The following is a 17,157-nucleotide window of genomic DNA, read 5'->3' as shown; positions in this document are numbered from 1 at the left end:
TACATATAACTATAGTCTTTACATATCTGCGAATTTTACATTGACAGTGCGACGAAAAAAAAGCGATTGATTTGTCGAATGATACAAGGAAGCTGGTAAAAGATATTCATGAGCTGCGATATTTCGATGATCTGTTGAAGCTCTTAGAAGGAGAACTCGAAAGGATCTCCAGTAGAAATTGGCCATTTGTTCTAGGACATAGTGAGCCTCGCGAAGAAATGAATCTAATCATCTGATTATGATCTCAAAGACCGCTGGATCTCGAGGATCGTGATTACGATTTCAAAGATCATTATGAATGCTCAGGTAAAAGGACTTTTTTCATGAAGAGAATGCAAATGATAGATTCTTATGGCTTTTTTTCTTCGATTTTCTCGAGTTTGAGATTCATAAAAGAAAAGCTCCTCTTTTCGACTCGGTGACTTAAGTAACCGATGGAAGTCTAATGATCCAAAATAATTAAAATACGTAAGTAATCATTTAGACTAAAGTATGATTAGCACAAAAAATCGAATTGTAAGAATTTCCAGTTCTCTTCTAAAGCGAATGAGATGATCTTCTTTTCTGGCAGAAGTCAATTTTGTGATATTTTATCGAGGGCAATATGAATCCCGATATAAATAATTATCAAGCTTGATACTGCAATTTGACATATACTACAAATGAATCTCACACATTTTACATATTTAAAATTCGTTTTCATAAAATTTCAATAAAACGTCGAAATCTTAAACCAAATCCTTATATATTCATATCGCTAATCTAAAAAAAAAAAAGAGAAACTGAATACATTTTGTTATTAAATGATTTATTATTTATAGATTGTGTATATATTTTAATCCACATACACATAGCACCGAGTAAAAAATTTCTAATACGATATATTATTGCTACATTCATCGTTACACATCCATCACATTAATTTTTATCACTATATCACCGCAACCGGCGACATTCTCAATATACGCGCGTCCACGACAACTACATCGCCCTTAAATATCCATGTCCTTATAAGCTAATTCGTAAAGTACTCTACTTCGTAAATGCTACCTAGTGCTCTGCTCTAATTCTGTCACTTTTCGATTCGTTTATAACACAAAGCGACACGCTCGTGCTTCTCTTGCGGAGCGATCGCAAAATCGGGAATCGTCGCCAAGTTAGGTGACATCAGTGCGCTGCATGTGCCTGGCGTGCTGTCGAGAGGAATCGTGGTAGGCGATTCCCGCACGTAACATCTCACCGTGTCGAAACACGTCGTGAGACGCGGAGAAGGGCGGCAAGGTAGGCAATGACGGTAGCAGACAGCTTAACATGCTGGCACCGCCGTCCGAGGAATAGATCCCGTTGGTCGATGGCACCATGGACGCGTTACATGTGACAGGAGTGGATCCTGGCAGCGGATGTCCATTTTGATCGTTGGAACCTAACAAGCTCGAACTCGGACCTATCAAGTTTCCTATGGACATTAAAAAAATCTAGATTTGCTGATGTACAAGGTAATGGGTTTTTAATATGTGTATTTATATTTTCATTATAATAGATATGTGTATATATATATATATATATATATATATATATATATATATATATATATATGCATGAAACAATTTAAATTTTATAAAAATTATAAATTGTATTTTTGATGACAAAAAAATGTCATATTTCAGAAATATTAGCTTGGAATATTTATCAGTTATGTAGATATTAATTAAAAAAGAAAATATTTTATAATTTAAAAAATATTTATTAATATTATCATAACAATGTTACTGATTAAATATGCATTACTATTCGTAGTATTTTAGATTAAAAAAACAATACAATTACATCGGGATGACGTTTCATGAAAATAAGCGCAGACAAGATCACAGAATAGATGTTCACAAGTTTTTAAACAAACATGAGACTTAATATGGCAAGGATTTAATTCGTGATAATATAACAATATAATAAATTACAATATCCCAAGCGAATATATCTCGATTACAATCGCGTTCTCTCAAAACAGTGAAAATTATCAATGTTTGTAATCGTATGAATGCAAAGTTTATATGTAAAGACGAGATTTGTAAATTCACGTGAATATTCGCGTGTAATCGCTTTAACAAAAACTATAATGCATCCATTAATCCTTTGACAATACTGCATGCATCGTATAATGCGTATAAAGCATGACAGTAAAATTTTAATGTCCCTCATGTGTAATATTTCTCTGTCGAATCAATGATTTATAACAGGTTCATTAGCGATAATTATTTTCTCTATATAATGAATAAATCTCTTTTACGCTATATTTCATATATAATATTCTGTATCTTTTCTTCCAAAAAAAAAAAAAAAAAAAAAAAATTATTTTTTCCTGTATATAATTCTTTTCCATATCTTAAGTTTAAGTGATTTGAAATGCGATTCACCTGGAAGACTGACGCTCGACGCGGAACTGACGGATGAGGCGATCGATAAAGGCGTCATCATGGAAAAGTCCGAGGTCTCGGAGGATCTCGCGGCGAGGTGCGAATCTATCCTGGCGGTGGGACGAACGCATGCCAACGATGAGAGACCGAAATCGTTGGCCCTGTCCGTCACCGATCGCCGATGCCTCGCGTGTATGCTGGACTTGCCGCTATTACCCAAACCAAAGTGCAGAAGCTCCAAGTGTCTTCTGAGATTTCTCGATTGGCGTAGAATCGCACCGCATAACGGACACGATGCCGGCTGATCGGACAGACTGCGCGCCTTCGACAATCCGTCTCCTGAAACGTCAAATTCGTCGTCAAAACTAGATAGATTTCAACACGAAACATTGTGAGCATCTCACCTCGACTCAGACATCGTGTCTCTGGTATGGTAAAATAGATGAGAATTGAGTGAGCAATGCATGTGTAGCTCACGCCAAGTTGTGTTTTCGTGAAAAATAACGCAACGTACGGTATCACATACTTTATTTGCAAAAGAAAAGAAACTGGATAATACATTATTATACCCGTTATCTTATATTTCTCCTTTTAAATCGAAATGCTAATTATTTCGTATATGCACATGCTATTGTCAACGGTCCACGCGTATACAGCAAAGTCCGTCATTATAAAATAGGAATGTGCACCGATTTCACCTTGTGGCTGTTATGGAAGATCCTCGGTTTCATTTAAAAAAATGATACTCGTAAATACAATTAGCTAATATATTCATGTATATTGCTATTAGACCATTCCATGGCGAGGGAATTAAAGAGGCAGTAAAATGAATTGTGGACGAACTCGAATTGCACGATTATAGGAAATCCCGATTATCGTATAAGTCATATAGTAAAAGAATAAGAATCTTTTATCTCACGATATAACTTTTCCCGCTATACTTGAAACTGCATCGATTAATCCTATGATATCCTTACACACTAAGGCGTGGAAGATTCATGTATAAACTTAATCGCATAAATACATTCCGAATTGATCTAGTTAAATAACGCGCGTAATAATGCGAGTAATTACAAATAACCGTTCGCATAAAATGGATAACTAAACTATACAAATAACGCGACGCTTTCATTTTTTTCAACCTCACGTAACATTGTCATAGCACTCTCGAATTCAATCACCGTAACACAATCGAACAAAATCCGCAAGACTACGAAACGTATAATCAATAACGACGCTCGTGTTTGTTTCGACGAGTCTTCTCCCTGTACATTTATCTGGCGGTCGTCGGCGACGGGATGCTACTCGGTGGCGAAACTGCGTTCTCAGGCCCATGCAACGTCGGCGAGGGTAGGCTGGGCTTACAAACTATCTGCTCGCAACTGTTACTGCCGCTGTCGGTCCCGTAAGTTACAGACGACTGATCGTTATAACCGGGCAATTCAACTTCAGACTTGATCTCCACCATCGTTGTATCGGAATTCTGCGTCGTCGTATTCGTCGTCGTCGAGTTATTACTGAACCGGTATTTGCACGAGGACAACAGGTGCCTGCGCAAATTCCTCGCCTGGCGCAGCGTCGCACCGCAAAGCGGACAAACACCTGGACAATCGGAAGCGCCGCGCGCTTTCGACTGATTCACGCTTCCTGTCTGAGTGGCCGCTAAACTGGACAACGACAAAGCGGATGGAAAACCCAGAGAACTGTGAAACTGTGGTATGTGCAGCGGTGAGAATTGCATCGGCATCAATGGCTGCAGATGCGACTCGCCATCCATGATGTGATCCTGATGCGCCGCCTGATGATTATCCGCGATGGATGATTCTTGAAGTCGCGGTGAATGACTGCCGCCCTGATGATTGTTCGCGTAGTTTCCAACCAGGCAGTTGTTGCCCGCTGTTAACAGACACAAACACAATGTTACCATACGGGGCTGAACTGACGTTGCTTTAGCTTGCTTGCTTTGAATTTGTTTCTCTCGCTCTCTCTTTCTCTCCCCCCTCTCTCTTTCTTTCTCCCTTCCCCCTCCCCCTCTCTCTCTCTTTCGGTCGAACGAATTGGAGGACGACCAATCAGAATTGCAGTTCAACCCGATCGATGGTTGTGCTTGTGTCCGTTTTAATTAAAGCGAAAAACAAGGCCTACATATATGTACAGAGCCTCCCATAAAAAATATTTGATATAATTTAATGATGATTATCGCTAAACATAATGCATCGGACACAAAACACAAGTGAAATTACTATTACACCTTAACTATTTTACATTCTGCTTAATTATAATCTTACAATTATCAAAATTAACTCAAAAATTGCAGTGACATACGAATGTCTAAATAATGAATTAAAAAACATCTCTGAGATAAATCATACAGTACCTAAAAAATAAAACAAGTATTTTAATTGTATAACATCTTTACACAAAAACTATTTCAAAAAAACCAGGAAAATTTACAAACTGTTTTCACATAGCTTATTGGTATCTTGAATTTTGTTTCTCACTTGAGATATCAAAATTAATTTATCAGAGGAAAATATTTGCAAATTGTTTACCTGTATCATCAGTCTGATCTGTAGCGTCGTCATCCTTGTTTTCATAAGGCATTGTTCTGTTGTTATCATCCACAAGTCTGCTTTCGCTAGTGTCGGTAGTGTTACTGGTGCAGGGCCATTTTCCAGAGGACGTGGACGATTTCCTCCTCTTTTTTCTCCGTTTCAATGGATTGTATGAGTTGAGTGTTCTTGACAAACCATCACTCGGTGTTGGTATCGCTGATGCAGGAACTTCTTCTCCACTCTAGATATAAATATATACAACGTAATCATATATTATATAAAAAATATATAGCATACTCTGTTTTTCTATTTAAGGCCAATGAGCTAGAATATATCAGAAACGTACCTCTGTTACTACAGTTGGCGGTGTTAATCCATGGATGCACAAGCAATGGGCAGCCTGAAGCAAGGAAGGCAATTGCGATGGCTCGACGCTTACCTCTCCCCGATATACAAATTCTAACAAAGACTCCAAATCATCTGCTCCAATTCCTGCCAGCATGACCACTGGATGCTGGCATGGAGTGCTCTGTGAGTAAACATTTTATTGTAATCAAATTTTATAAAATTTTCAAAATATGCATTCTTAATAGTCTTATCGAAATAATGACGCCACCTTGAGCAGATCCAAGAGGAACGGACTGGCTGCGCAGAGAACAATTTTATGAGCAGGGAAGCTGCGACCACCTGCAGCCAAGGTAACATCCACCAAATCGCCATGTCCTCTCAACAGCTGTACCGCAGAGACCAGAGAGGAACTGAATTCTCCCCACGAGAGACTGTAGAGCTGGCTGCTGCTACCCATTCCGTATTGAATATCTCAACTGTAAGCGAGTATATGGATATAATTGCTTAATTTTTCATTCTATACAACACCAATGATAAAATATATCTAGCATAAAGCATTCAATGTCAGATTCAACGAAGCAATGATTATTGTTTACACAATTTTTACATATTCTATCTCATTGTAGGACAAACCTAGAGACAGCTGATAAGATACAATGAATGAAATACATACAGTAGTGAAGTTTCCCTTCAATTAAATAATACTTCAGATAGAAAATGAACATTCGAACACAGATCTATCCCGAGAATACTCCAAGAAGACTGATACGAAGCAACACATGCACCGATAATCCGCTAGCTAACGGTAACGATGCGTGTGTGCTCGTCGTCTCCCCCATCCAACGTTCCTTAATTAGTACCCCCACCCGATTGAGCGTCGCGGCGTCGTGCCGCGAGTTAACCTAACAAGTAGCAACGGCTACCTGTGACAACGTAGACCTCTTGTCTCGGCAACGACGACGACGACGACGATGATGATGATCACGATCGCGTTGATCTCTCCCAATTGGTAGCTTGCACGAAACGAAATTAGGTTGGAGAAAGTCGTGCTCGCGCACAGGTCACATAAGTCGAGAGTCCGAGCGGCTGCGAGATTCAAACCGCACGCAGGTTGTCAGGCGACGCGACGTCGTCCTCGGAAGGGGAGCATCGCACGGGGGCGGAAACGCGACGCCGCGACGACAGTCGCGGAATTCGTTTTGGGAGCTGCGGCGCCAGCACGCGACTTTGAAGGCGAGAGATTCAAATTGAAATTCAAACCCTGTCAGAAGCGATCGCGTATGCGTGTCATCGGTGAACGTATACACACACATGTGTAGTCGGACTGTACGTACGTGACGTACGTACTACGTCACAGTGTGCTACGCGACGAATCGCGGAGGCAACCGGAAGTTCAATGAAAGGGCGCGAATCATTCGATTCTCGACGCGTGTCGAGAAAATATTGTAAATTTTTTACCTCTGTGTCCTACACAGCACGCGCGTAATATTGCAGTAATATTACAGTGATATTGCAATATTGCAGTAATACATTGCGATATATATATATATATATATATCACAATAAAATATAATATTTTGTAATATTATTTATATCATATTGTAATAATATTATTACAATAATATATTTATGCAATATTATTTGATATATTGCTACGCAATATTGTAATATTATTACTATATTCCTGCAATATTAAAAATTGCTGTGTGGAGTCCAATTGAAAACTTATTCAAGAGAGCCTATAAAGAAATTAAATCAATAAATATATAAATTAAATCATTTGTGAAAGGCTTATCGTTATTAATTTATGATATTGTTCCATATTGTTTTCTTTATTTGGAAATAATAAATTTGGAACATAAAAATATCTCTCTCTGCATCCTCCCCCTCTCTCTCTCTCTCCCTCCCTCCCGCCCCTCTCCCTCTCTCACTCTTTTTCTCATATTGTATCTTTTTCTTATATTGTATATGACGTGTGTTGTGTAACATATAAAATAACTGAATAAAGATATCTATCTTCTCTCTCCCTTTCTGCCTCTCTCTCTTATTTGACACAAAACAGCTGTACTATATCTTTTATTAGGTACTACTTACGATCTTTAAGGAGGGATAAAACGAGGAGGTATACGTGATGATACGTGATATGAAAAGCGCTAGTAAAAGGAACGAACTTGTGTATTTCGCCGGTGCGCGTGGCAATTCGGCGACTACGCATGCGCTACCACGTACCACTGTGTGTTAATTGACACCTCGCCAACAAAAGCTTTTGCTCCGCGATCACTATACCTATATATATACCTACTTCAGTCAAACTCCAGTCTCCAGTGCCTTTTGGAGTCAGTGGTGTATTGTGTTTGTTGTCATATTGACATTGAACTGTGCGTTTATCTATCGCGATGTCGTCCGGCAGCTGGGAATTGGTCAGCAGGAAAAAGGACAGGGGAAACGACAAGTCCAGCAAGCTCACGAAGGCCGAGAAGAAGAAATTTATCGAGAATGCGCCGAAAGTTGAGGACTTTTGTAAGTCATCTGTCATAACCTACCTTATATCTACTTGACAATTTAATTCTATGACTTCCTTTAACTTTGCTCCGATTTGTCACAACTTTGTCTATACAATTGCAAGATAAAAATTATGGAATCCAAGTGAACAGTCGATCGATTGTATGCTTGATAAAAACGATTGCAATATGGTACTAATGTATGTACTTTTTTGCAAACGATTCATTTTGCTATTACTCTTTCTTGTTGCAAAATAATGCGATAGACATGTGTTGTTTACAGTTTGTGACAAATCACTTTGAATTATCATTATTTTATAAAATAGCATCAATTTTTTGCTCTGATATATCAAGAAAGTTATCTGATTGAATTTGATTTTAGTACCATTGAGCCAAGTGAAGACACTGTATGACAATCTGGATGGAAACAAGGAGAATAAGAAGCCTGCTAAGGCACAAGGGAAAGAGCACAAAACAAAGGAGAATGAGGAGAAAAAGAAGCAACAACAGCAGCAAAAACAGCAGCAGCAAACTGAGAAGAAAAAACAAGAGCCAAAGGAAAAACCTCCAAAAACTATTAAGGATGCATTAAATGCAGTAAGACTGCTTTTGATTTAAAATAGATGTGTAAAAGCATAGTTGCTGTTAATTTTTTCGTTATATCTGTGTATTTAGCATAACCGTGTTGAATTATGTACTAATTTCTTATAACATATATGCAGATCAGTGTGCAAGAGCTCAATGAACTTCTGACCACTGCGCAAATCAGATTTCCTGAAGCGCCCTTGCTCTGGTTGAAGGAACTCGATGCTTTCCTCAACATCAAGATACCCATTAGCAAGGAAGACACAATATTCTCAGGAAAACCCAAGGATTATCCATTAAGCCTAGTACCTAAAGCAATCTCTTCCATACTTGAACAGGCAGTAGAAATGGCGGGGCAACAGACTATACAAATTTTTTACGAGAATACACTTACGGCGATGGCCACCGACATGGTCAAGGGCATCCCCGTTATCGGACATAAGATATTTTTACAGTTGCTAGCGCATTTAAATCCCGAGATGACCGCCGCCAATATTTCCAAATTGATTAGCGTAAGAAACTCTTACGAAAACAGAAAGAACATCGGCTTGTCCCTATTGTGGGCTTGGTCGCAGGCCGGCAAAAAGAATCTGGCGGTTGGCCTGAAGATTTGGCACGAGGTAATGTCGCCGATGCTGGAGACGAAGGGCTACTCCAGCTACGTCGTGCAGATTCTCAACGATCTCGTCTTCGATCATGACGACATTCATGATCTCAGTTTGGATCTGTATCTGGATATTATTATGGACACCTACTCTCAAAAATTTCAAAATATACAACCGGCGAATCTGGGAAAAGAGATTAGCACGAGTATCGATAAGTTGCGAGTAAGTAATACGTTTGAGATTAATTGAGTAAACTGCACGCGATGCATGTGTTAAACTTGCCGACACGTTTGGATAACAACTATGAGACGAATTAAATAATATTTAAATAATAATTTTGCAGTCGATATTGTTCAGGAACAAGGATATAAGTTACACGAAATTATTCGAGATGTTAATGGGAAAAGTATCGCAAAAATCAGATCCGAACTATAGACATGAGTTAATTAAAGCTCTCGCAGACTGCCTCGTCACGGAACCTCTTTGTTTTACTACTTGGAGTTCTATTTATACCAAGCATTTATACCAATCCAGTCTCCTTCTATCGTATATTGGTGAGTGTCTGCGCTTTTCAGATTTCAAAATGAATGGATGCATTTAGACAAAATTATTTTTATAGATACAAATTTGCCTAGTTTGCAAACAAAGCTCAAAGCTAAGCACTTGAAAGAAACTCTCGGATTTATCCAAAACAATAATGAAAAATGGAAAAAAGCCAAAGACGAAAATTTAGCACTTGCGTGCAAAAAAGTATCTCAGGTGAGTTTTATGCATTATTTTATTTTTATATACAAAATTTTATTATAATATAAAATATTATAAGCACAAGTTGTGCTTTCAAGATATAGTACAAATGAATTTATAACTAAACTGTTGAAAAAAATTTGAACACAACACTAAATAATGTGCATATTTATTTTTATCAATCGATTGCATTATCTGATAATATATCGTGTTTTTAATTGTAATTTAAAGTCTTTTCCAAGTCCATTTTAAAAAAAGTCTCGAAAAGTCTAAAATTTTTTTATTCCAAGTCCAGAATAAAAAAATATTTAACATAATTAATAATCATTGTATAAATGTTAGTTAAAAAGAAATTGTTACTCCGTTATTATAGAAAAAAAAAAAACTAATTATCTATTTATTTTCAAACGAGTGAAAGTTATAATCGTTCTCTTTGCATTTACTCGAATAATGAATGCAACGGATATGTATTTTCTTCATTATTGTACAAACAGTGAGTCATAAAAAGACTGCTTTTTATTAGAGACGTATATATTGTGTTTACAAGAGCTATGCAGGCGTGGATAAAAGGGCGGGAACGGCGGATAAAAAATTGCTAGTTATTAAAATCAATTACGTCGTATATTTCGGAGCATGACATACCGCCACACTCGGCCTCTAACAATGATTGTGCGCAAATAGGTAACGAACATAAATTTGCATCTAATTTAGTACGTTGCGTGTCTCGCGGTATTTCGTATAACTTGTGGTGTGCGAGCGCGTAAAAAATTTATTCACTTTGACGGATAGACAGTTATGGACAGTTAAATTTGGAAAGCGTTTCTCTCTTTCACTGAATTGTCCTAGATTTGTATGGATTTTTACGAATTTTCTCGCACTTACCAAACAAACAACTTTCAATTCATCGTCATCATATTTACACTCTGCAAATGTAACGTAAATGTATTTATATATATAAACCTGATTGATCCCCTAAATCTCATCTGATATGAAGATCCCATTCAATATTATATCTTAAAATATTTCTATACATTTACAAATTAATTATATTCAATTATATTTATAATAAATTTTTTTTTCTTGTATTTTTATTTATCTATAAGTATACGTGCGTAAATAATATTATATATAGTTTTTGAGAGAAAAGAGAAAGGAGAATGTAAAAAGTTAAATGAAAGTGATTTGTGCAGGATTAGAAAACACAGTATATATGAAATTGAATGACATTAAGAATTTAGTTATAATAGATGGCAACTCTTAGAGAAAGTGTATCAATTCCTGATCGATGTAAATAAAAAAAGAAGCGTCATGGTCGATAGACGCGCTTCGTGAAACGTCAAATCGCAATTTACACGTCGCAATCTCCGTCAGTACGTGATATTCTACGCAGTAACGTCATTATTCAACGTCCTCGAGAAGCATGTATACATAATATGTGTATCAACAAGTTGAATTCCCCCCCGTAGCATCGATATCTATTATAAATTATATTTTTCAAGGTTTTTACAAATTGGTATTGTCGAATATATACGTTTATACACACACACACACACATATATATATATATATATATATATATATATATATATATATATATGTGTGTATGTATGTGTGTTTTGCTCTCTCTCTGTCGATATACCTTCCACGATAAGCTCATCTATTCGTTCCGTAAACATCGCGCGTCACTCTATTTGGCTTCTCCTAATAGGCGGAATGACTTATCTCTACGAGAGATCGAAGATCACGCGAGTTAAAATTAAAATTAATTAACGATTCTCCATTATTATCTTAGTATAATTATAGATTTTCAATAGAGATCATAGTGCGCGATCGAAAATTTATATTTATTTCTAGAAATATTTTTCATATAATATAGATTTGTTCTTGCCACGTGCTTCTTCGCGATCTAGAAGAATTTCACGAAGAATTTCGAGAGTTTTAGCGGGGGCAGATTATTCGTGCCGCGAGAGAGCCGCAGGAATTCCTCGGCGCCACGTTTGACATTTGACGTTTGACGTTTGATCGATCGTGGATTTCTGGAACCCTCTCTGGCACTCGGGCAGTCTCGTCCCTGTTCGACGGCGAGAGAGAGAGGTGGCGGGCTCGATTCGAACAAACTCCATCTGCTCTCGCAGGTTAGATAGCTGTTTTCGGGAGTGCACGCGACTTATTGATCGTTGCCCCCTCACGACGCGATCAGCTATACGACACTGACATCGTCCGTGTCTCTGTACGTTTTTCTTTTTTTTCGGAGCCCGTCGCGGACCGGGATCGGAGAAGCTTATTATACATAACGCCTTTTGCACCTCTCGATTTTCCACAGGTAAGATAAAATCTTACGCGCATCTCTCTCTCTGTGTGTGTGTAAGTGTATATGTATACGTATGTGTGGTATGTGTGTGTGTGTGTGTGTATGTGTCTCTCGTAATCTACGATCTTTCGACACAATTGTAATTATTTATGTGGTGGAAATCACGCTCGAGATGATGAAAGATCGGGGATTGATTCAGCTGTATTTTTCCAACATGTCGATGACAGGCTGATTTGTCGATATAATATCGATAAGAGAAGGATGTTGTTATCGTGATTAACTATTGTTAATTAGTTTCCACATAATTATGCTTTCAAAGTCTTACATCTTTACGAAGTATAATTTCTCTCTCGTATATATTATATTTAACTTCTGATAAGAGAGAGAGAGAGAGCACGATGATCGCGATTGCTTCTCTATCATCTGACGCAAGTTTTATTTATTACAATCGAAATTCATTCTCGTATGTATAAAATAAATCAACGCGAGAAACATATGTTGACAGAAAGACGAAAGATCTTGGCGTGACGTTTGAGCAGTCATCTTTCAAAGATGATTTTTGCTCAAACTTTGGAATAAAGTAAATTTTTTAGAAATTGATTTCATTATTTATACTTTCAGACACTATTGAAGAAAATGACCTCTTCCACGCGTCGCGGTTTTCCATGGAGGTCTGCCAGTCTCCTTCTGTTAATGCTTATTGGTGCTATTGTAGCATACGATACACAGAAGCATGGCTCCTTCGAGGGTGAGGATCTCTTGCAAACAACACTAGTCACTCTCTATTTGCTTTTTATTTCGTATCATGCTTGTCATTTTAAAAGATGATTGTTCTCTCATTTGTTTTTAAATTTTTACAATTGACTTTTTATATAAAATTTTTGTTCAGAGGAATATAATCTCAATATCACATATAATTTTTATAATGACGTGATCAATGAAATTGTCATGATTGACTGGCAAAAACTTTCATCGCTATCATAAACTATCGTGCCCATTAATACTTTTTATCTCTCTATACTAATTTCTCTTGTAATTAAATTGGAGATAGAAATTAATCTTTTATTTGATTATACATTGGCATTTATGTATTATAGCGTCCCAAATTGGAAAGTTCTTGAAAACTAATGGAATATTGAAATATATAGAAAAATCATGGGCTACTATAAAGTTGTATTGGTCCGCAGGACATAAAGCAATTAAAGATAGCTCACCGGAATATTATAAAGCTATTGTAGACTTAAGTACGCCGTATGTTAAATTGGCTGGTAATGTCTACCTTATAATAAGAAATATTTCTGTTAGACTATATAGCAATGTTGCAACATATGTCGAAAAAAATATACCTATAGTTGTTGACACGGTAAGTTTAATAGAAATCTTAAATACTTTATTGTATGTAGAAAACTTTGATAATACTTATATAGAATTCTTTCTTGCACAGATTGAACATTACGCTCCAGGTATTATAGAAGAATTCAAATCTAAAAGTTGTCAAGCACTGGAGTTTGTGAAAGTTTCCTTCATTCTGATCGGAGAGAAAGTTATTGAACATTCCACTGCAACGATACAGTGGTTGGAGAAGAATATCTTTGTGTAAGTAATACACTTGTATAGAAGCTGCATATATAACTCGAATATCTAATCATGTGTCTTTTCTCTTTCTGTCTTCAGGGGTAAACTTAGTCCGGATAATCTCCGGAGTTACGCTATATGGGCTTTCGATACGACACAGTCGTATGCGAGTCAAACATACGATTGGGTGTATGAAAAAGTGCAGACTCTCTCCAAAGTGCCATGAATAAAATCCATTGGTTTGCTCTACGAACAATTATTGCGTTGATAACGAAATCTCCATCTATCCACGCACTTCTGCATTTATTATTTATGACATGGAAACTTTACATATATGCTTTCGAAGATCACGAACACGTCGGCCATTTTACCTGTGATATCTCAATAAGAGAGCATCTTATTTTGGTTGATTCCTGACGAAGAAAATTTTGTGACCTTCTGGTAAACATGATTAATCGCGAACATTTTTTTATTAAGATAAATACTTTATCATTTTTTGAAATCATTCTTGATAAGTAATATATACCTATGTATAATATATCTATAGGTCTCTGTATACGCAAAAATGCGAACTTTAATATTTTGTATTTTCATTTATAATTTTGAGGATATTGATTGAATATATTCGACTATATTGAGTAACCATAAATAAAATCATTGTTTTTCGTAATAGTTTTTCTTGTAAATGTAATAAAGAGAAGGAGCATACTACCAAAGTTAGAAAAAAATAAGATCATTTATAGTAATCAGTTAACAAAAAAATCACTTGACGGAGAGATGGGTCAGAGCAATAACAGCGACAACAGTGATATTTGTGGAAATAGCAGAATAATATTAATAAATATCGCAAATAATAATAATAATAATGAGATGATGGTAGTAATAGTGACAAAATGCGATATATGAGTACGATATTATGATGATACAATATAATTTTAACAAGAATATATTAAAGTTTTTCATGGGAAGAGATCTGTGGACAACAGCCACCTCCATAAAGCTACGTATGTAAAAGTGAGTGTCTTCATTTCCCTCCTTCAACAGAGCATTTCGGCAGCGTGTTTCTCTTTTATATCTTTTCTCATCTCTACGCATGCATTCACAGCTTTTATCCCTGATTACTTCCACGAGTGTGCTATCATTAATGCTGCACTTTAGGTGCGTTTACGTTTTTGCAGTCTGTTCAGTGATCGCACACTATAATTCATATGGGAAGAAGAGTTTCATCGTATTCTTGTATATTTGATTACATAGATACTCTTCTTCCTCGTCTCTAATCCGTGCTAGGACTTCCAATATTTGACTGTAAATAGAAATTGCAATTGAATCACATACATATCGTTTAAAAATATTAAAAGTACAATTATTGTTATAAAATTTTTAATAAAAGACAAAACTAAATATCATTTTGTGACTTGGTGGAAAAAATGTTTCGTATCGGTACAATGTTTTCTTTAATCTTTACATACATCATACTATACTTTTGGTTTGTTTTTAAGAAATATTGAAATATTGCCATCGATAATATAACCAATTATAACCGATTTATGCTATATAGATACTCACACTATTGTACAGGGCTCGTTTCGTCCTTTAACCATCTGGTCTGCTTGCCACTTTTCTTTCTTCACAGAAGGAAAATGTGTGATAACATCCTTTGCGGACGCGTGAGTCGGCCTGATTTCGCACCATGGACAATCAGTTTCTATTATGAGTCTGTCTGAGGGAATGGTAGTGATCGCGAAAAGATTTTCCTCTGTTTTCAGAGAGCTGAAATCCAAAACATGTTATCATCAACTCAACTTTCCTCAACTGTCTTTATCAAGCTCTCGCAAGAATCACGCACTATCAATCATACCATCCATTGACGCCGATGTACAAGCCTAATTGTAATATAGAATTAGCGTCTTCCGGATTGCCGTCGAACGAATGTACGACGCCTGGCGTCAATTCGTTTTTGTGCTTCCTCAGAATTCGCACAAAATCATCACTAGCATTGCGGCAGTGTAGGAACATTGGTAACTTTAGCGTGGAACACAGCGACAACTGCGTCTCAAAATACTTCTTCTGGGTTTCCTTGGAGCAAAAATTCAATCTATCGTAATCCAGGCCCATCTCACCAATAGCAACAATCTTATCCTTGTTGTTTAGCGCTAGATCTGACAGCGTTTTAAGGTATCCTTCAGGATTGCCACATTCTTCGAATTCATTGCAACGAGTCGGATGACAACCAACTGTCGAATATAGTCTGTCTGCAATATGTTGATTAATTGCCATCAACAACTCGTAGATGATAAAATAGAACAAAGAATTTAACGTAATACGGTAAATTAGTACAAACCGTTAAATTAAAAATTAAAATTATTAATAATGCATCAATTTAAAAGACAAAGATTTATATTAGGTGAATTTTTTTATATATTTAAAGAGATGTATCGAGAACTTGCCATCAAGCTTTGCTATTTCAAGCGCCTTTTTGCTTTCTTCCACGCTACCAGCTGTAATAATAATTTTTGAAAGATTATTTTTCCAACTTCTCTCTAAAACCTTGTCTAAATCTGGCTGATGTTTTTGAGATCCATGATAAATGCCTTGGTACATAGAATCCGTTAAATTAGCTCCAATATCTATAATAATTAAAACAATAAAAAAAATATAACTTCATCTCCTTTTAAAATATAAAAAGAAATCCGCTTACAATATATAAAATTATACAATCTATAAAAATACAAGAAAATAATACGAGATATTCTACTTCGTGTACTAAAGAAAATATTGACAATGCTGAAATAATTGATACTCTTTTTCAGTTTCAAGGAACACGAGAAGGTGTTAAAAAGAAAAATTTTTTTCAGAAGATACGATAATTAAAAAATTCGATTAGAAGCGATTCTAATGGATTAAATGATTGATTGTATCGTTATAACCTTTAGCACGAGGGTGCGGGCGCGCGTGACGCTAGACAAATTACGGAGTACGCGATTTCGTCGACAGCAGACACGAAAGATAACCGAGGGGTGCGTTTACCTATGAACTTTCGTAGATTGGACATTCTAGCTCCGAGCATAGGAATCGCTCGTACGCGAATTATCCGAGCCCGAGGAATTGGCTCGATACTAGATGAAGAGGTTAGCAGATGTCACTCGTTTAACCGGTTCAGCAAATTGACACATGGATGAGAGAGGCCGGACGCTCGGGGAGAACTGACATTGCGCCTTCATGCGCAGTAATCTGGACGCACAACATCGATCTAATTGCCGTGACTACTAAGAATTCTAAAATTCCTTCGTTCGATTATAAAACGATGGATATATCCATTGAAATTTGACGAAGACATTAAGAGATTTATATCCGCAGATTTTGTCACTAATTTTTATTTTTATAATATATGTAAATTTTTTTGTAACACAAATCTAATTTATATCTTATAATTTTATATACATGTACATATATATTTATTAATTTTCTTAATTTATTAATATTTATTAATTAAATATATATTTATTAAAGCTCTCCGCA

The 17,157-nt window shown here is 36.3% G+C and overlaps 3 protein-coding genes across 5 annotated transcripts; 1 reads left to right on the top strand and 2 right to left on the bottom strand.

The window, feature by feature from the left end:
* Positions 1–811: 811 nt before the first annotated feature.
* LOC138933460 (transcription activator GAGA) lies at positions 812–6,615 on the bottom strand. Of its 3 annotated transcripts, none has more exons than XM_070296179.1 (6): positions 6,241–6,615; positions 5,586–5,793; positions 5,316–5,498; positions 4,967–5,210; positions 2,415–2,753; positions 812–1,456 (listed from the first exon to the last, which is right to left on the bottom strand). In XM_070296179.1, the coding sequence occupies exons 2-6, from the start codon at positions 5,772–5,774 to the stop codon at positions 1,158–1,160; spliced, it is 1,254 nt and encodes a 417-aa protein (XP_070152280.1). In that variant the 5' UTR covers positions 5,775–5,793; positions 6,241–6,615; the 3' UTR covers positions 812–1,157. The 3 variants fall into 3 exon arrangements, with proteins under 3 accessions (XP_070152280.1, XP_070152290.1, XP_070152298.1); XM_070296189.1 differs by lacking the exon at positions 6,241–6,615 and adding an exon at positions 5,991–6,229; XM_070296197.1 differs by lacking the exons at positions 812–1,456; positions 2,415–2,753 and adding an exon at positions 2,926–4,310.
* On the top strand, positions 834–14,652 carry Tmem214 (Transmembrane protein 214). Its single transcript, XM_070296156.1, has 13 exons — positions 834–1,496; positions 2,389–2,805; positions 5,330–5,500; positions 5,595–5,795; positions 7,401–7,837; positions 8,201–8,415; positions 8,541–9,230; positions 9,352–9,562; positions 9,628–9,767; positions 12,685–12,811; positions 13,161–13,426; positions 13,508–13,659; positions 13,738–14,652. Exons 5-13 carry the CDS (start codon positions 7,714–7,716, stop codon positions 13,862–13,864), a joined length of 2,052 nt encoding a protein of 683 aa, XP_070152257.1. The 5' UTR covers positions 834–1,496; positions 2,389–2,805; positions 5,330–5,500; positions 5,595–5,795; positions 7,401–7,713; the 3' UTR covers positions 13,865–14,652.
* On the bottom strand, positions 14,405–16,823 carry LOC138933493 (deoxyribonuclease TATDN1). Its single transcript, XM_070296234.1, has 5 exons — positions 16,666–16,823; positions 16,086–16,265; positions 15,497–15,890; positions 15,205–15,408; positions 14,405–14,941 (listed from the first exon to the last, which is right to left on the bottom strand). The coding sequence occupies exons 1-5, from the start codon at positions 16,703–16,705 to the stop codon at positions 14,836–14,838; spliced, it is 924 nt and encodes a 307-aa protein (XP_070152335.1). The 5' UTR covers positions 16,706–16,823; the 3' UTR covers positions 14,405–14,835.
* Between the last annotated feature and the right edge of the window lie 334 nt (positions 16,824–17,157).

This window comes from Polyergus mexicanus, unplaced genomic scaffold, assembly GCF_030449975.1.
Source record: "Polyergus mexicanus isolate NDT 795.1 unplaced genomic scaffold, iyPolMexi1.0 SCAF_1, whole genome shotgun sequence".
NCBI lineage: Eukaryota > Metazoa > Arthropoda > Insecta > Hymenoptera > Formicidae > Polyergus > Polyergus mexicanus.
The sequence above is the reverse complement of the archived record's forward strand: the minus strand, read 5'-3'. Positions and strand labels throughout refer to the sequence as shown.